General features: G+C 36.1%; 1 protein-coding gene across 1 annotated transcript in view; it reads left to right on the top strand.

Moving 5' to 3' along the window:
• Window positions 1–21,063, top strand: part of LOC144366110 (receptor-type tyrosine-protein phosphatase R-like) — a 77,413-nt gene extending 56,350 nt beyond the window's left edge. The window contains exons 2-4 of the mRNA XM_078019473.1: window positions 12,996–13,109; window positions 15,749–15,904; window positions 20,312–21,063. Coding sequence (XP_077875599.1) covers window positions 13,005–13,109; window positions 15,749–15,904; window positions 20,312–20,563 — 513 coding nt within the window. The 5' untranslated portion in view covers window positions 12,996–13,004 and the 3' untranslated portion in view covers window positions 20,564–21,063. The remainder of the gene's footprint in view (window positions 1–12,995; window positions 13,110–15,748; window positions 15,905–20,311) is intronic.

The following is a 21,063-nucleotide window of genomic DNA, read 5'->3' as shown; positions in this document are numbered from 1 at the left end:
GACTTGAAAACTCTGTTAAAAGCCAGTAACTTGCTATTATATTTGTTTACTGTACCCAGGATAATATCTAGTCATGGTTAAATCGTGATTTTTTTCCTCCTGCCTCTAAATAACTTTGTATTAAACCTCTATTTTCTTCCGTTTCACCCATAGATATGTTTGTAACTCTTATAAAAATATTTTTACAAATATAAGTGAATGCAAAATCACACAGTATAGGAATGATCATATCATAAAAGTACATAGAATATTATTTTATAATTTATGAAAGCTTTATCTCCTCCAGTGAATTTGTTCTTAGGAAAGTCCAGACCTTTGCTGTTTTATGATTTTTTTTAATAGCTTATTATAAGGAAGGAGACTTACTCCAAAATATACTGAATTTAAAGTTTTCAGCACATTGTACATAAAACCTCCTCTTTTAACGGACAAATTTTAAGAGTTTCTGAAGGCAAAGGAGTTCTTTTCACAAGAATGTATTGAGGAATGTAAAAGAGGACACTAATTAAGAGGTAATATTAAAATAGAAGAGACACTAGTGCAAGGAAGATAAAACTAGGTTATAAAAGGCTTTTTAAATGAATAAGCTAAGGGATTCTAACCTAAATTACCAAGGCTGGCTCTGTTATTATTATTGATATTTAATTTGTAGCATTAGAAGAAAGAAAAGGGAAGATGATTATAAATTTAATGCAACATTACAAAGAATCTTCCCTGAATTTGGAATTTATAGTGAGTGCTCACAGCAGCCTTGGTTTAAAGGGGCAGAATAGAAAATGAAGGGAAGCAGAAACTCCAAAATCAAAGAATCTTCTTAAAGCATGCTATTCTGACCTTCAACCTTAAATATAGATTCTCTCCAAAACCAGATTATACTACTTTAGCAAAACTAAGCTATTTTGACCATTGCATTTTCCTCTGTTGTAGGCTTCCTGATTGACTTTTGGCTAAAACTCCTTGACAGATGTAAAAATCAGTAAATGTAAACACTGCAAATCCAATCAGGCCACTTCTTCATGTCTTGATATTATTTACTGTTCTGGTAAATAAACTCAAGACCTTCATTTAATCAACAAAGTTGTTATTTCAGTTTCCTTGTTCTGAATACCCCAAGAAGTAGATCATTAAATTTTCAGCATCAATATATATTGAAGACATATCTTTAAGCAAAGCTGACTGAGCAGTTTTGTCTGCCAGTTCTAGCTGTTTTATAGCCAATGGTTTATGTAGTTGTCATAACTAGCAATGTAGTTGTCATCAACATTGGTTAGATGAAGAAACTGAGGTTCAGAGAGAGTTAATAATTGGACCAAGAACATAAACCCCAAGTTTGAACCCAAATCTCTCTGGCTAACCCATTCTTAACTATTATTTGATGGTGTAGCAAAGTTTCTTATTTGGTATTTGCTCACCTATCTGCAACTTCCAAACATACAAACAAAAATTGTTGATTTGTCCTGTCTCCCTAACAATTTTAAAAAGCAGAATAGTCAAAAGTTTTTAAATATGCAAGCACAAAATTCAAAAAGGTCTTGAATATTGTTCTTGTCACAAGGTCTTAGCCTTTATTTGAATTTTAGATATCATTTCTCAGTCAAATCCAATATTTGTTTAGTTTCTTCATGAATTTTTAATTAATTTGCTAATTAATTGATTTTGCAGCCCATAACTGCAACAGAGCAAATGTGTGCAAAAGTCATTAACTTGTTATTGCAATTGTTTTCAAAATATTAATCACATCAAAACTCTAGTATTGTTATTTAATGTGTTAAAGGGTAGCTCATCACTAGTATAGGGATCTTAGGAGGAAAGATGAAGTCACCTAAGATACTATTGCTTTAGTATATAAAGGTGAAAGTACTTAACTGAGAAAAAAAGACTTTCTCCCTGTTTACAGTCCTGTTTTTGTCCTTTTGTTCTGCGAAAAAGTTGGTCTGATGATCTGCCTATTTCTTCATATACCACACTCCCTAGAACCTCTTAGAAGTGTCAATATAAACTAACAAATGCTAATTTTAGTTTATTAATATCAAGTTGCATTAACCCTTTAAAACTCATTAAATGAACCTCCCTTGGGTATAAAAGAAAGTCTACAATTGTACATAATGTACCTGTATTGCAACATGATGAACTTGTACTTTCACCTGAGTTCCAGTGAGGATCACTTAGCCTCCCAATGGACCATGAACCACATTTTGAGGATCACTATCCCAAGGTTACTCTTTACTTCCTCATCAACAAATCCAGTAGCCTTTTCTTGATCCACAGTTTTCTTAACCAATGCACTCCACTGCATTGATGAACCTCTTTTGGAAATTCTCTGCTTCTGATTTCCATCATAACCACATATCTTAATTCTCTTCTGATCTTTCCACTTCAATAGACACCCATGCTGAAACCAAGGCCAACTAATGAGAAAAATTATAGTAACAACGAGCCTATGGTACTAAGTGTTTGTGCTTGAATGGAACAAGAAATAACTTCTCTCTCCTCCTGCCTGAGAAAGACAAAGGAAACAGGCCTGTGGAGGTCAAAATGCCTCTTTTCTTGCTTGTAGAGTTCCTGGAGATGTGACTTGGCATGACGATGATATTCTTCTATCACTGCATCTTCTTAGGGAGATTTATACACCAGTCACAAGCAGTACTAGTCAACTATGACCCTCTTCTGCAGAAACAGGCTTTACAACTTCAGCACCTGCAAACAGAAGACCAGATTGTCTGACCTTTACAGGCGAGCAGACCCCAAAAGAAAATTACAGAGCTGCATATACCCCAGTATCATATTCTAAATGCATCAATAACCCAGCCTGCTTCTTCTCCCCTTGGGAGGCCGAAAAGAGGAAAAATCCAGCAACATTACTTTATTTAAGCTGCCACCACACAGAATAAAACACCAAGTGTTTCCTCCTAAAATCATGAGAAGAGAAAAGCTATAGAAATTTGATAGTTATGACATCACATTAAAATAGATAAATATTTGAATTATGTATGAGTATATATAATATATTCATATTACATATAATTATTGTATTATGTGATATGACCTACATACCAGAAAAAAAAACTAACATGAAAAACACTACAACCTTATCTAAGGATAATGAGATAAACGATTAAAAATAATATTTATTTCTTTTTTCTAATTCAGTGTATTTTCTAAATCTTCTATCATAAGCGTATTTAATTTTTATAATTAGATAAATTTTTAAATTCTCAAATTAGTTGCAAGAAATGGACATTAATACTGGTTAAGTGTAAGTTTAATTTACAACCAAAAGAATAGCACACAACCCAGAAAATTAATGTTGATTTCACTTATTAAGAGTGGATCTCAAAGAGCTGATAAGATTAACTTCTGACTTTTATCCCCTCTTTAGTGGTATACTAGTCAAAGTATCAGAACTATATTAAATACCAGTCAGAACTACATAAATTATAAATCAAATGTAAATTATGAAAATGAATCCAGCGTATTCTTTAAATGATTAGGGATTATGGGTGGACTGCTCACCTTAATGTGACCTTCTCAAGTGCACAGCCCTCAGGTTTTTGCAACCATTTCTAAGCCAGCCATGTAACTCAGATTCTTCCATTTAGTAAATATACAACATTAATTATGATGATCCATGTAGTCCTTCATTTCACAAAGATTTTATTAAGTATCTACTACATGCCAAGTTCTATTCCAGGTCTTTGAGAGACAACAGAGAAATAGACTGATGAACTTCCACATCAATGGAGGCTATATTCTAGTAAAGAGAAAAAGTGAATAAAATAATAAGTAATAAGTAAACAAGAAACTGTAGACTAGTGTTAAATGTAATATGAAAAATAGATCAGGGCAATGTAATTGGGAATGGGAAGTCTTCTCTGAGGAAGTGACTATTAAAATGTCAGTTGAAAGGCCAGAAAGAGCCACCCACACTAATGTTGAACAACTCTCCTAGCAAGAAGCAGGTGAATAGCAAGAAGATCATGAAGAAGAAATGAGCATAGATTTTGAAGGGATTGGGAAAAAAAAAGAGTTATTTGAAGGAAATGAGATTCAGAGAGAATAGGAGTCAGATAAAGTGTAGGCCCACAGAATTCAATTTTACTTTAGGTATGATAGAAAGTTATATGAGGGCTTTCAGAGGGAAAAGAAGCTGAACTCTTTGAAATAAATATTTTAAAACAGGTACAAAAGACCAAAAACTTTAAAAATTTTGAATCACTTCCTGCTTAAAACAACTAAGAGTGCATATATCGTGTAGAGTCCAGGGCTCTGCTCTTGAGAAGCTGTGTTCAGGTGAGTAGGCCACCTGTTGAGGGCAGTCATAAAGAGTAAGCTGGCAGAACTCAGAAGATAAAGCAAGAGAGTGATCATAATCACACATCAGAAAAAGCAAGAGAGTAATCATAATAACACATCAGAAAAATTGAAACCACATTAGAAATTAAAGAGGTGGAATAGATTTTATTGAAAATGTAGCATATCAAGATACAGATAACAAGTCTAGAAAAATTTTCAACCGAATAAAGACATCCAAGTGGCTAGAGAAAAGTACATAAAATAATGTGGTTAAAGAGAAAGACAAGGAATATATAATTGCATATATATATATATATTGTGCCCATGATGAGATGAAAATATTTAGAAGAAAAATCTTCAAATGTGTAATAAAAAAATTTCTGAAATAGAATCTAGAATCAATCAACAGCATACCCCACAGTACAGAAACTATCTACCCAAAGAAATATCATGGTGACTTTTTTAACTTTAAAGATAAAGACTTCTGTGAGATTACAGGCAGAAAAAGCAAGTTATCTACCAGACAGGCTAGCCTCAGGCCAGAATATTTCTCACAGCAACTTTCAATACCAGAAGGCATTGGGATAACAGCAAAAGAGTTCAAAAGCAAAAAATAAAAATAAAAATCGAATCAAGAATTCAATATCCAGCCAAGCTGTTATTTATTGTTAAAAGCACCATAAATACAATCTCAAACATACAGTGCTTCTGGAAATATAGCACTCATGAGCTTACTTGAAAGTAGTAGATAATGAAATCCAGCTAAATAAGATAGATGTCAAAATAAAAAATTCAAGAATGGAGATATCCTTCTGGAAAAGAAAGAAGAAGAGGAAAGACTGATCACAAACACTGAATTTGTTTAAATATAACTAATACTATAGAACTACAGAGATTATACTTACAGAATATAAGCAGCCTATCATATCTGAAGATCCCACATTCTCCCATTCAACCAACTCTGTATGGAAAATATTTGAAAAATACATGTGTCTGTACTGAATATGTTTAGACTTTTTTTAAAAGAGAGAGAGAGAGAGAGAGAGAGAGAGAGAGAGAATCTTTTTTTTGTAGATGGACACAACACAATGCCTTTTTATTTTTATGTGGTGCTGAAAATCAAACCCAGTCCCACCTGTGCTAGGCGAATGTCTACCGCTGAGCCACAATCCTAGCCCATATATAGACTTTTTTCTTGTCCATTATTTCCTAAGCAATATAGTATATCAACTATTACTATAGATAGCATTTACATAGTATTAGAAATTATAAGTAATCAAAAGATGATTTAAAGTGCATGGTGGCACACATCTATAGTCCAATAAACTCTGGAAGCTGAGGTAGGAGGATCACAAGTTCAAGGCCAGGTTGGGGGACTTAGTGAGAACTTCAGCAACTTAACAAGACCCTGTCTCAAATTAAAAAATTAAATAAAATAAAAAGGACTGGGGATGTAGCTCAGTGGTAAAGTTCCCCTGGGTTAAATCCGTAGTACACCCAAAAATAAAGCCAGTAAATTATGTAGGTTATATGCATATACTAGCCTATTATATATAAGGACCTTGAACATCTGCAGATAGTGTGTCCTTGGAGAATCTTAGAACAAATCACCCATGAATTCTGAGAAGCAACTGTATATTCATCAGGGAAAATAATGCTAACACAACCCCCTATCGTGTGGTTTAATACAATAAGAATGTCTTTTTAACTCAGGTCACTTTTTAATGAGTGTTGTTGGACCGTGTCTCTGCTTAATGCACTGATATGTGGCTCAGATGTCTTCCTTTGGTGACTCCACAGTTTTCAATGCAGCTTTAAGGTCATGCTGGACCCATCCAGCTAGTAAACAGAACAGAGATAGAGTAAAGAAGGCACCCTCATTCTTAACTGCCTGAGAATGAAAAATGTCACTTTATTTTCACTTATATTAATTATTCAGAACTATGAATAGCCTTCATTGCACAGAATATAATGTAAATATCACAAAACATTACAATATACAAGTAATACTCTTCCAAAAACTGGGAGATCATCACAAGAATTGGTGGGAAGAAGTGTATATTTTCTCATTTTTTAAGGCAGAAGTTAATAAACACTTTCTAAATTCCATAAATTAAGAAATAAAGGTTTAAATATATTATCATGCATTTTTAATGTTATAATTATAGACAGTATAGGCAGAAAACAGAAAAACAAAAGCAAAACATATTACAACATATATCAAAACATAAAAAACTAAGTAAATAAAAATAAACAAAGGTAATAACTTAAGTAATGAAGCACAGCTAAATCTGTTAAAATAATAAAAGTAAATAAACTAATCTGTTAAAAATAACAAATTATTAGATGAAAATCAAAACATATTTCATGATGGCATGTTTTAAATATAGAAATACATCCCAGATATAATAAATAGAAAAACAACTTGTGGAACAATATGTGTGATTTAATCCAATTTTTATTTCATAGTAAGAGATATGATGTATAATGTACACATTTTATTTTTATGTAATATACACATAAAAATATTTGGAAGGAGACACAAAAATGGTTAGCAATGTTGTTTCTGGGGATTTAGGTGAATGGTTAGGAACAATAAACATATTTTCACTTTTTACCATATATCTTTCCGAACCTTAAATTTTTTTTATGATAAGGTCATTTTTGTTATGAAACTGTAAACAAGCAAAATAACTGAAGTCCAATATGGTACTATTGGAAAACTGAACAGTACAAGCAAAGGAAGAGAGAAGAGAGGTCAGGGAAGACTGAGAGAATGGTCTTTGTGTGGGGTCTACAGGAAGGAAGAGTGCCCTGCTCGGGAGCCACACACGCACTGACACAATGTGGAAAGTGCGTGGCTTTTAATGAACTTTAGATGTGGCTGGAATACTATGTGTTGTAAAGAATCGTGGAAGGAGACTAGAAGGACAGAGCAATTTTGTAGAACCAAAAGAGTTAAGACCATTCATAAGAAAATAGGATCTCCTCAAAGTACTTTGAACATAATAAAACTTGATTGGGTTAGCATTTTGCACAGTTAAGTATGGTTTCCATGTGAAGACTGAATTAGAGATCAGGGGAGAACGGTAGGCAACCCTTCATGACTCTACTCAAGTAGTCCAATGGACATGATAGGCTTGGGGCCAGGATGTCTGAAGAAAGATAATGGAAATATAGATAAAGAGAAGATGGGTTCACCACTCAAAGAGATATTGAAAAAGTGGAATAGACAGAACTTGATTACTAATTGGATGCCATAATGGTGGAGTTAAGAATAAGGACAAAAGAGTCAACATAACTTCCAAATGTGGTACTTTGTCACATTATATAAAAGCAGAAAACAAGCAAATTTGGTTATGGACAGGAAGAAAGAGTGAAAAAAAATACGTTCAGTTTGAGTAACAATGAGTTTGACATGTAAATAGAACATTCAGATAGAGAGAAGCAGGCATAAGACTCTGAAACATGAAATAAAATTCACTAGTATGTACATAGTAGTAGTATGTAGTATGTACATAGTAACAGACAACAAATGCCAAGTTATAAGGGGGGGCCTGGGTGGCAGTATAAAATACCTGTGACAGATGAGGGGGTTTCTACTCAGTTTAGAGGCATAAACAGAGAAATCTTTGCTTTTACTTCTAGAAATCACTTGCCAATCCAGCTGCTAACCATAAAGGGCAAGTTTGAATTGGCCAAGAGTGAAAAGATTCCAGGTAACAGAGAGGGTACATTAAAGTTAGAAAGAAGTGGGTGGGTTCTTCCTGACAGGTTTTGGTGGTTAGGAAAGCTGGGTCCTTTTGTCATTCTTGGGAATTGAGACAGCACTTCTGTTAGGGGCTTTGAGGACATCTCAAAAGGGAAAGAGATGGCTATTTGGCCTTCCTCCCCCTAACTGGGTCAGTGAATATAATCCTGACTCTTACTGGGTGTCACTAAGGGACAGACTATGCTGCCTAATAACATCAGGAGGGGACAAACTGCCCCCCTCCCAGGCAAAAATAATTCAATCACCCTTTAAAAATAAAAGGCTAAAAACCAATCACCTACAGTTCAAACATAATTCTGCTGCCTAATCCAAGTGCTATATTCTAATCAGCCCTGTCAGTCTGATTTATATCTGATGCACATGGCTTTAACTAGTTTAATGAACAGTCTAGTGACCAAAGGAAGAAAGTCTTGATACAAAGTGCTCTTTCCAAAAGGGGAGAGAATTGAACAACAGCAGAGGAGGTAGAGAGGGATGTTGGGAGGGGAGGGGAGGGGAGGGGGGATAGTAGGGGATAGGAAAGGTAGCAGAATACAACAGTCACTAATATGCCATTATGTAAAAATGTGAGTATGTAACAGAAGTGAGTCTGTATTATGTATTTGGGGAGTTCAAAACCCAATTGAGTCGAATGTATGAAAGATGATATGTCTTGAGCTCTGTAATGTTTTGAACAACCAATAAAAAAAAAAAAAAAAAAACAAAGTGTTCTTTCCATTATGAGGGAGTACAGTAGTACGGGAAATGACTCCAAAACCCCTTAACAAAGCAGAGACCCAATAAATTTATATAGAAATTGAGTTTGAAACCTTGAATTTTTATTATATTTATTTGTATGTTTATATATATATGATATCAGTAAAAGCACTCAATTGTCCATCTATGGTCTGTTCATCAGCTTTCTCTTACTCAATTTTCAGCTAGTAGAGAGTGAAGTCTTATCTTGGCTCATGTTTTGGAGGTTTCTGTCCATGGTCAGTTGGTCTAGTGATTCTGAGCATGTGGCAAGGCAGCACATCATGGCAGGAGTATGTGGCAGAAGAAACTGCTCACCACATGGTAGCCAGGAAGCAAAAAAGAGACACAAAGGGACTGAGGACAGCATTCCAATATCCCTTCCATGGGCCCCCCTATGACCTAACTTGCTTCTACTAGGCCCTAATTCTTTAAGGTTTTACCACCTCCCCATGCTGCCATGGCTGGGGACCAAGCCTTCAGCACATGGGCCTTTGGGGGACACTCCAGATGCAAACTATAAGTATTTGAAACTCCATTTGCATTATTTGCGACTGTAAAGTGGCTTAGCATTTTGCATTTAGAAAGAACATTTTCATTTCTTTGAAATTAAAATCCTAAATCATTTGTGTTTAAAGGATAGAAATGATCCAATGGGTTTAGAATTCAGACTAAAATATATCTTGCACTGTTGTATGGTAACTTGAAAGCTGTGACCTTATTATTTCCTTGGGAATTTGTATTCTATCATTGTTGTGATTTCATATAGTAGGTGAGGAGGTGTTGTACATTTCCAGTATTTTGGGGGGGAAGTGGATAGCATACATTCATTAACTCCAAGTAATCTTATGTGAAATAACACTCTCATTTTTTCCAGAATCCTTTCTTTATCCTAAATTGCACTTTTGTACATATTAGACCCTCAAATACACATGTATCTGTGTGTGCTATATCTTAGCATTACTATTTTATGGTAGAATACTCAGAAATTCATGCATTCACCATAGAATCAATCCAGCTACAGGCAAGCAGAGAACTGATGCAAATTATTCAAATGTTTTTATGCAACAAGCCAGATGATTTCAATTTCAACTAATTACTTCAACTCCACTTTAGTTGCATCGTCTAAATTTCTGTCTCAAATGCACAGCTTTTACCTTCTTGCAAGCTTTTACTTTTTTGAGTGCTTTTAATCTTGAGTTTCTATTTCACTTCCCATTTACCTTTATAGTCTGAGACTTTAATACTGTTTCCACAGTTACAAGCCACAGTTAATCATGGCCCTGGGAATTGAGTTCTCAAGTGTACACACAACCTCCTTGACTCTCAGTTCCCAGCGCAGACTGTTGGCTACAAATCCTGACCCTGGGGATCTAGGGCACGGCCTGCCTACTCACCCTGACTGAAAAACACTGGTGGTAAGCCAGAAGTTAAGTGGCAATCCCCGATGTTTTAGGAAATCCATTTGATGAACCTTTCTTTGATCTTGCAAAGGAAAGGGAATAGACAGTCTCTGACAGCTTCCACAGCCTGGCAGAATAGAAAGCAGTTGCTTGAGGAAAGGAAGCTTCTGATTCTCAAAGCCACCAGCTGACTAACCTGGGTTTCCCAGGTAGATATATGAATCATGCTTAAAAGTATAACACTGGTTTTCCTCATTATTGCCTTTTCAAATCCTACTGGCCCTTCAAGGTTTAGCTCAAGTTTTGCTTTCTGCATTAAATTATGATGTTATATGTTGGAAACATTTTAGGCTATAGAAAAGTGGAAAGAATAATAGAGCAACCATTTGTGTACCATTAGATGGTTTTTATTTAATAAAAATATTACTCTCTGGGACCAGGGTTGTAGCTCAGCAGTAGAGTCCTTGCCTCACATGTGTGAGGCCCTGGGTTTGATCTTCAGCACCACATAAAAAACAAACAAACAAACAAACAAAAAAGGTATTATGTCCATTAGAAGAAGAAGATGAAGAAGAAGAAGAAGAGGAGGAGGAGGAGGAGATAGTTGTTAAAAAAAAACTATTGCTCTCCGGAAGAGGATCACATTGAGACAGAAATCACCTTGCCCAAGTCCAGTAGAAACTGATGTTGCATGTGGTGAAGTGAATCTAGAACAGAGGGTCCCTTCCAACTTGTGAGTAAATTCTTCTAGGTCTTGCTTGGGTTCACCTTTACACTTTCACTGCCTTTACCCACAATAAGCTCCATACCTGAACCCAGATTTGAAACGGAGTTATACTTCTATCACACCTACCTGGCTTCAGACCAAAGGACTCATGTGAACCTCCAATATGTATCAACTCAAAGCTTGAAGGAAAACATGTAAAATTATTGAAGTTCTTGGTCAATTCTCTGTCTATATGTTAACAATGTCTTTGCTCAGATTTCTAACATTTTCCTTGTTTGGAGTTAATTTGTGTCCCCTCAAAATATATATGTTGAATTTCTAACTCCTCAATACCTGACGATGGGACTTCATTTGCAAATAGTGTTTTCAGGCATAATTAGTTTAAGTGGAGTATACTGGAATAGGTTAGGCTCCTAATCCAGTAAGACTATAGTGGCCTTATTAAAAGGGAAAATATAAGTACAAGCACTCAGAAGACATTATGTAGACACACAGGGAGAAGATGGCCATGTGATGACAATGGCAGAGATTGGAGGGGTGCATGTTCAAGTCACATACCAAAAACTGCTGGCCAATAATAGAAACTAGAAGACCCAAGGGAAGCTTCTCACCTACAGATTAAAGAGGAAACATACCTTGATTCAGACTTCTAGCCTCTAGAACTCTGAGACAATAAATTTCTGTTGTTTTAATTGAAATATAATAAAAACAAATATATTTTCTAAATGTTGCTTCCAGGTTGCTTTTCAACTTGTGTTTTCACCAACACAATTTTCCTTTTCCCTTCCCTAGAAGCAAGTTGTTGCCTCTTTGGCTGTTAGAAATGGTTTTACAATGATTCTGCCCAATTCTTTGCAAGGAGTCCAGTTTCAGCTTCCTAATGTGACCAAGCCCCAGGGTCCCTGCCCCTATGAAATCATTAAGAGATCCTCAGGAGCAAATGTAGTCTGGATATTTAGCTAAGCCTTCCATCTTGACCCAGAATCATTCTATTTTACCTTCCCAAACTGCTTGAGGTTCCTGTGGCATTGGGCATTTGGTCTAGTTTCCAGTCACTTGTTTTGTACTAACTAAAAAACTTGATGTATAGAAGATATGTTATTTCCTAACAAGACTACAAATTCTCAAAGCAGTATCATTTTCCTTGAGAGAAGGCTCAGTTTAAGAATTCCTACTCTATAACAGGTTGCACTTGTAAGCCAGCCTCTTTATCAGAGAAGCGTGTCCTTAGAAGTGTGCCCCATTTTATAGAAGATGTGATATTGCAGCACCCAATAGCTACTGAGAATCTATTATGGTCAAATCAGTGAATTAAGCATTCTAAGGACACATGAAATGCATAAAGATTTGGTTTGCCTACCTGGAAAGTATCTATCTCAAATTACTAAAATGCATTCTTGAAAATACATAGTGAACCAGATCATGATTTAACTGTAGTAATAGTACTCAAGACTTAAATTAAGGCTATCTTAACTAATATCACAAGTTGATTTGTATTTTAGGAACTTTTTAACATTTTGACATTTTTCCAAACATTGAATATAAATCATTTACCTTAGACCAAAGCATCAGTACCCTGGACTTTACAAGAGTTTGCAAATCATTATTGCACTTCATTTATTTGCCTTGCACCGGCAGCAGACCACTATATAGAGAAACTGCCAACTCAGTCTTTATAGAACTTACACAGCATCTTTGTCTCTGTAACTGTGAACACAAATTAAATACGTCCTTCAGCTTGGATAGCTGAAATATATTTGGCCGCAGATTCCATCTGGACTTGAACAAAAGCAAAATAAACCCACAGCATGTTGCCATGAAATTCTTTATTAATTGTCCCTTTATTTGTGTTTTTTGAAAATAGTTAGACAAATTGTGCTATCCCATAATTAAAATTCACATAAAATACAGCTATATTTCCATGAAAATTCAATAAAGTACCCAGAGTGTGAACTTAATAGTCACAGAAATTTTTGTGGTCAGTCATCAGTCAGGAACCAACTATCCTAAACCAGAAACTTACTAAAATTTGAAATTTTCTTTTTTGTTTGTTTTTCTTTTCTAGACTCTGCAAATGGATGTAAACAAGCTGAACATAACCCTGCTTCGGATATTCCGCCAAGGAGTGGCTGCAGCTTTAGGACTCCTACCCCAGCAAGTGCACATCAACCGCCTCATTGTAAGATACCTACACCCATGTTCCCAGAATTCAAGCTGTTTCTTATGTCATCTAAGTACTCATGGTGTAGTTCTAATAGCTCATAAGCCAATTCCTGCATACTACCTATTTTTACAACAATGTTTCATTGACTGAGTGGAGCAAGTCACCTCCGCTCATTCACCTTGGCTGCTTTCATATGTACAGCATGAGATAAGAATAATTGCAACTCAAGTGTTTGGCCCATGAAGCCTAAACTATTTACCGTCTGGCCCTTTTCAGGAAAAGTTTGTCAACCCTGTCATAGTTCAAGACTGGGTACCCTGGTAAATATGAACAAAGGGTTCCCAAAACTCACCTTACTAACTTGAAACTACTCCTCAAATATTCCCCTTTGGAGCTCTGTATTAGGTAAAGCACTATTTCCAGAGAGTATCAACGAAAACCCCTTCTAGCATATCAATAGAAAATGATGGATAAAGAATACACAAGGCAGAGGACTTCGAATAAAGAAGAACTAGTCCTTGCAGACAGCAGCCCAAATGGAATGTAAGCATTGATAGTTCAAAAAAGCCAAGAGAAAAATTGGATGGGCATCTGAAGTGGGGATCAGGTAAACCCAGAAATGCTCTGCATATACCCCACGTGAGACCTAACTGTCAATCATCCATATCCATTCTTTTGTCTCCTTCCTTAGTGCTTGGGAAGCTGGATGTTAAATATCATCTAACTACATGTTCCCATCTATACTTGGAGGGGCATGTGAGCAAAGGGGAAAAAAAGGGGAGGAGGTCAAATTCAGATCAGATGATTTTTTTTCTTTGTAAAATCTAATCCCTAAGGTTCATATGAAAAGGGACTTTAGAATTTTTGAATCGTTTTTAAATTGTTTTTAATTTCCACTGCATAGGAAGTCCAAGCAAAGACTATAAAGAATCTCCCTGCCTTTAATTGTCATGTTCCTGCTTGAGCTCAACCTTCCACTGTCTCCACATCTGTGTTCCTAACTATGGAAAGAAATTGCTTTTTGTTTTGATTTAGAGTTATGTTTCTTTTCATTTTTCAGTGTGTGGAGGATGAGTTGTTTCATTCCCCAGAAAATGCTTTCTTCTGTGAGCTAACCATTTTCTGAGACTAAATAAGGTTTTTTAAAAAGATAAAGTTTCATTTCAGTTTCACAGAAGAGGACAAATAGCATTTTCTAATATCCTTTAAGAATAAAGTAGGTTATGATGTCCAGAGCATATCTTGCTCAAGTGAGAAGATTTAGGTATTACAGAGATCTTGGATCTAGATATAGATTTTTTATATATACACATAGACACACACATGCACACACATATGTAATTAAGATATACTTTTATTCGTAAAGACTAAATGAACATAATAGTTGTTTTCAGAGATGAAAGAGGATTTGCCACACCTGGAGAAGGACATATCTATCCTTGGAAACTGTTGGTAGCACTGTTAAAAGTAGTTATTATAGTGAGCAGAGTTATAATACCTGAAGCAGCAGAGCAGGGTGATGAAGAACATGTGCTTTGGAGACAGACAAGAAGAACCACACTCCATTGCTAGCTAGCATGGCAGTCCCAGACGGGTGATCATGGACAAACCACTTATGTTTGTGAGATGGAGATAACCATAATGTCCATCTCCTGTGACTGTTTTAATGAAATAACACAGGAGCATGCCACACATAAAACAAATGTTCTATCCTTCTATTGTTATTAGGTTATAAGCTATTTAATAAAGTATCATAAGCATATTTCATGTCAGTGTAAATATTGATTGTCATTGTCTGTTGTTCCTACTAACACAGAATCTTTTTCTGGATTGCTAGTAGTACATCAATTCTTCATTTTATACATGGGTGAACTTCTGATAAATTGCATGCAAAGAAAATTTTCTAGCAAAAGAGAACACTATGTGACAAAAAGAAAAGACTAACAATAATTTCTTTTTATAATTGTATTGTTTAAGTTGTAAAAGAGAATGTTTTCATGTCAATGGTACTTTTTGTCTGGTGTTTGTTTTTTGTGTATGTGGCATATTGTTCATTTATGGTAAGAAATCTGTCTCCATTTTTGGCTAGTGAGGTAATATTAATAGGAAAAGTATCATACCAATGCATATATGCATTTCTTCCAAAGGGTTGATTTTTAAAATGTGACATGTCTGAGGTGAACCAAGTCAAGGAAGGGACTTCATTTAGCAATATTAGCCTTGGCTAGTACAGCCTTTACCTTCACAAAGTCATGAGGAAAACACAGAGAATAGTGGTGGTGTCCACTAATGCTATTACATCTGCTTCTATTTAATTCACTTGATTTTAAAACACTTCTTTAAACATAACTACTCAGGGAGCATCTGAACAAAATATTCCAAAACTAAAAAATATGAAATGGAAAATAAACCAATATCTAAAGAAATACAAAATTCCAAATTCTGGAGAGCCACTTAACTAGAAGGAGGCCATTTAAAGAATTTAGATGTCAGACTGATAATATTAACTCCATCAGAGAATAACAGACCAATGTGAACTCCAGGAAACTTTAAGGATTCCAGGGTTATGATTTTCTGTAATGTTTCCAAAGGAAAATATTATACAACATTGCTTAAAATGTCTATAACACCTACAAATAATCTGCTTTTACTAGGAAAAGAAGAACAGTGTTGAACTATTTGTGTCTCCCATAAACCGAAAAGCAGGAATTTCTGACGCTCTGCCATCCGAGGAAGTGTCGCGTTCACTTAACATCAATGTTTTACATCAAAGCTTATCCCAATTTGGAATCACAGAAGTCTCCCCTGAGGTATGGCATTGCATGGAATATTTTATTTAAAAATTTGCACACTTAGCATGATATGGTAATCCAACCCCACGAGGCTTTGAGATGAAAGCTGTTTATGGTATGTTATTTGACTTGGAAAAAAAAAAATCTCCCAAAGGGTCAGAATTCTCTGCTCTTCAAACTAGTGATGTTTGTTCCTTAAAGAAATTCATTTTCATATCAAAGTTCCACTTTTTGACACTTTCTTCAGAAATTTTATGGCCTTGTAACTTATTTCAACTTAACCAGTAAATTTAGTCTAGAAGGAAGACCAGTTACATTACTTGAAACTGATGTCAAAACAAACAAAACCCCCCAAAAAACCAAACAGAAAAAAACCCATTATTTGTCTTTTCTTCTCAACAGATACACCTGTCCACATGGCCTTCATTGGGGAAAAATGATTACTTTAGAATTAAGTTGGAATGTGTCTTTTCCTTTGCTGAGGAAACCAGACATAAACACGGGCAATATTTGCTTTATTATATTTTCCAAACATAACATTTTTCAAAATTTCCCCTACCACCTCCTCCATCTTGCTTCTGAGTATGTTTAGTCTCCACAAACTGGAATGATCAACATCCTAAACATAGGATGTTTATTGGATGTATATAGGATGTAATTTGATTCAGAAAATCATAGAACTTGACCTGGAGGGAACATATGAACATTTTGCTGATACAGAAAGTAAGGTCCACAGAAATGAAGTGATTCCCCTGAGGTGACAGAACAAAGTAAAAAGCAACACCTAAGATCTAGGTATCTTGATCTCTTCTATTCTATGACGGCTACAGTGGCGCATACCTGTAATCCCAGTGACTTGGGAGGCTAAGGCAAGAAGATTGCAAGTTCAAAGCCATCCTCAGAAACTTAGTGAAGCCCTAAGCAACTTAGCAAGACCCTGTCTCAAAATAAGAAATAAAAAGAGCTATGGATGTATCTCAGTGGTTAGGTGCCCCTGGGTTCAATCCCTAGTGCCAAAAACAGAAAAAAAAAAAAAAAGAAAAAAAAAGAATCTACTCTTCTTCCCAGTAAATTATACTGCTTCTCATTCAGCAAATATTAACAACTATGATATAAAAACCTTTGGTACAAGAGAGTTTGAATCCCAAGGCTGACACTTAAGATGTGTGTGATCTTGGGCAGGTCATTTAACCTTTGCATAGTGTCACTCTGAGTCTCAGTTTCTAGAGAGCCAAAATAAGTATAGTTCTTATCTTATAAACTTGAAATACAGATTAAAATTTTTAGATATATGTCAAAATCCTCACATTGAATAGGCACTAAACAAAATAATTTGAATACAGGATGGATTGGCAGAGCAGGAACATGCAACCCTCCTGTGGTATCCTTGGAGGAATGGTTCCAGGATCCCCAAGGATACCAAAATCTATTGGTGCTTAAATTTCTTAAATAAAATAGCATAGTATTTGCACACGGCCTACACATATTCTCTGATATACTTTAAGTCATTTCTAGATTACTTATAATACCTAGCAGTTTTAGTCAGGGGTTTTTTGCCACTGTGACTAAAGGATCCAACCAGAACAATTTTAGGGAAGGAAAAGTTTACTTGAGGACCCGGGTTTCAGAGGTCTTAATCCAGAGAAGGTTGACTCCATTCCTCTGGGCTCAAGGTAAGGCAGTACATCAGGGTGGAAGAGTGTGGCGGAGGGAAGCAGCTCATATCATACTCAGAAGAGAGAGAGTCTTCACTCTCCAGATAGAAAATAGATACCCCAAAGCCATGCCCAATTCCCACCTCCTCCAGCCACACCCTACTACTTCAGTTACCACTCAGTTAATCCCTATCAGGGAGATGAATTCACTGATTGGGGTAACACTCTTATAACTCAATCATTTCTCCTCTGACCCTTCTTGCCTTGTCTCACATGTGAGCTTCTGGGAGACAACTCACATCTAAACAATAAGAGTAGCATAATAGAAGTACTATATAAATAGTTGTCGTACTGTATTGTTTAGGGCATAATGACAATAAAAGTCTGTACATGTTAAGTAGAGGTGAAAAAATTTTTCCCTAAGATTTTTCCATACATGGTTGACCAGATTTGCAGATGAAGAAACTACAAATAGGAAGGCCACTATATGTTGTCATCATTGAATGGTGACTGTGACAACAACCCCCATTGATCTTCCTGCATTTAGTCTTGTCCCCCTTCCCTGTCCCTCTTCTCCAAAGACACCTGTGGGGACTTTATGTTTGTTTTGTTTTTTTCTTGCCACTGAAGTTATCTTTGTCAATGTCAATGCAGCTTGCTGTCCCAATTTCATGATTCTTCTTTGGCTTCCAAAGTACCTCAGAATGAAGTCTGGATTTCTTAGTACAGTAGGTGGTCCTAGATGGGCAGGACTCCATCCATGTTGAGAACCCTTTCCTAGTTCAGTTTCCGCAGCTCTAAGCATACAAACATCACAAGCCCCCACATGTTCTCCTCCTTCAGTGCTGTTTGGTACATGACTTCTTCTATGGACCTTTCATTCTGCAAGATGGGTCTCTTGAATAGCAGAGCCTTTCCTTGTGCCCTCACAGACCTGGGCATGCCTTCCTTGTCTTGTGTTCTCCTTGAACAGAAACCCCTTGGCCTTCAAGTCTGTCTCTCTGAGGTAGGTTCCCTGAGAGCACGTGACCTTTCTTGTAGCTGTATCTTAGAGCCAGCATTTAGTGCCTGGCATTATAAAGGGCACACAGTGAAAACCTGAATCAACAAATAGCCACATGGCATGCTCGGTTGTATCCAAAGTCAGAAAAACAGATAAGCAGACAAGCAAGCAAATAAATAAATAATATAATTACTTCTCTCAATGACTTCTTGAAGAGCAAGTAAGGTACAGAGAAACAGAATACAGCACTATGCCCATGCCATGAGAACTTTGAAGAGGACTCCACCTAGTGCTCCCCAGAGGCCAGAGAAGAGGGTTAACAAGAGATTGATTAATCTCCTCCCAAGCCCTACGTACATCTGAATCTGAAGTGTAATCAACTTTGTGTAATCAACCAACCCCGTTTCTCACAATTTAGGCCCTTCACAGCAGGACTAGCACACGATGCCTAGGATAATTCCTCTTTAAAATTTAAAAAAATGCCATTGAGCTCAAGCAGGAACATGACAATTAAAGGCAGGGAGATTCTTTATAGTCTTTGCTTTTGCTTGGACTTCCTATGCAGTGGAAATTAAAAACAATTTAAAAACGATTTGATTGAGTTTCAGTTTGATAAAAAGTCTCATAAAGTCTTTCTCAGGGCAAATATTTTGTCGAGTTTACAAATACTTGATGTAGTTTTCTAGGTTTAAATAACAATTGGAAATTATTTCAAAGTCCAGGCACCTAGAAGACAAGTTTCACTCAAGGCTTTCTGAGCCATTGCAGGCAATATACAAGGGTACATACTGACCCTGGCTAAAGGAAAAAAAAAGCTGCTTTCAACAAGATTGAATTTTAGATGAATGGAATCATTTGAAATGACTTAGACTTTGTTTTTCCTCATCACAAACCAGTTGGTTTCAAAATTGAAGTTTCTTTAACTATAAATCTGTAATGTCACTACATTATAAAACAATTTCGTTCAAGAGGATTTGATGTCAGTGTGCTATTTTCTTTAAAGAAAGGGAGACGTCAACTGAGAGACAGTCACATTTTATGAATGTTTCTTCTCCACTCTTCCACCCCCAAAGGATTGAGTAAAAGCAATAAAAATAAACCTATTTATTTTACCTTTCATTACCCAATAACTCTGAACTTTGTCTTTCCTGTTACTTTAAATAAAATATAATGCCCTAACAATTTATATGGTTGGGATGGTGCTTCTTGAGATTTCGACAAAGTAAACACCACTTGGTAGGGGGGGACTGATGTGATAAAGGGTGGAGCAATGATTCTGATAGTGTTGCTGTATTTATGAATGCATCATGCGCTTTTGTTTGCACCTGTTTAGCTTTTGTTTAAAAGTAAAAGCAGTGTTCCTGCGCTGCACATAAGCCAGGGTAAATTACCAGGGAATTGATGCGTGGGAGGGGACTTGAGAGTAAGGAACGCTTCAGAAACAAGTTTCCTCAGCACGGAACAGAACTCTCTTACCTGTGAACCAGGTAGCTCCAACAGAGACAGTGAGGAACTTTTCCAAAGGCGAGGTCCTCCTATGCTGGGCATGCCTGCCTGCTCCTGTTCCGGAGATTGCAGGTCTTTTGATGTATCGGGATGGCTGACTGTTGTCTAGATCAGTTGGAGATGCAGCGCAGGCAGCGGGGGGTGTAGGTGTGTTCCACTACACTGAATGGAATAAAGCTAAAAATATTTTAGTGTTTAAATAAGAACGCCAGTTTCCTCGAGCTCTCATTTAACATCGGACTTTCTGTTTTGCTTTTAAAGAAAAATGTTTTACAAGGGCAGCATGAAGCGGACAGAATCTGGAGCAAAGAAGGATTTTATGCTGTTGTCATTTTTCTCAGCATCTTTATTATTATAGTAACGTGTTTGATGGTAAGTTGGCTTCTTTGTATACTTTTTCCTTTGCTGAGTCCACTACTTAATGTTATTGGATGCACTGCCATTCAAATGAAGGTTGAAAAGACTGGGCAAAGAAGCAAGACTGTAATCCTGTTATTTGGGAATATTCGGTGACAAGCAGAGTGATTGCTAAAGGGAAGCCTGTGGAGGTGTGGATGCTGACCTGCTTAAGAACAGAGCTGTAATTGCACTGAAGTTTTTAGTAACTTGATCAACCCTGAGAATGAAGCTTTAGACCGTGATTTACTAAGGTCACTGAAACCCTCAAAGTCATTTAAGCCTCATGGGCATACTTTAGGCTTACTTTATTCCTTCTTTTATATCATCTTTATGGAACTCAGGAAAATTTTTAAAAGAAGAAATGTGTCTTTGGGGCAAGCTTAACTCCCTAAGGCAGAGTTATTTCCTTACTTTTAAAGGCTCTTGAAAGCATTCTATGAAATACCAGGCATGCAAAAGAGGTGATTATAGCCTCACAGGCTAGATCACCTCTACCAACTAATATTTTAGGTGAATACATAAGTATAAAAGTATGCACTGCAATAGTTCTGTAAGTTACAATGTGTTCACTTTAAAAGCATATTAATAATTTTTAAAACTAGAACTTCAAATAA

The sequence above is a fragment of the Ictidomys tridecemlineatus genome, chromosome 8, assembly GCF_052094955.1.
Source record: "Ictidomys tridecemlineatus isolate mIctTri1 chromosome 8, mIctTri1.hap1, whole genome shotgun sequence".
NCBI lineage: Eukaryota > Metazoa > Chordata > Mammalia > Rodentia > Sciuridae > Ictidomys > Ictidomys tridecemlineatus.
This window is presented reverse-complemented; position numbering and strand designations above follow the sequence as displayed.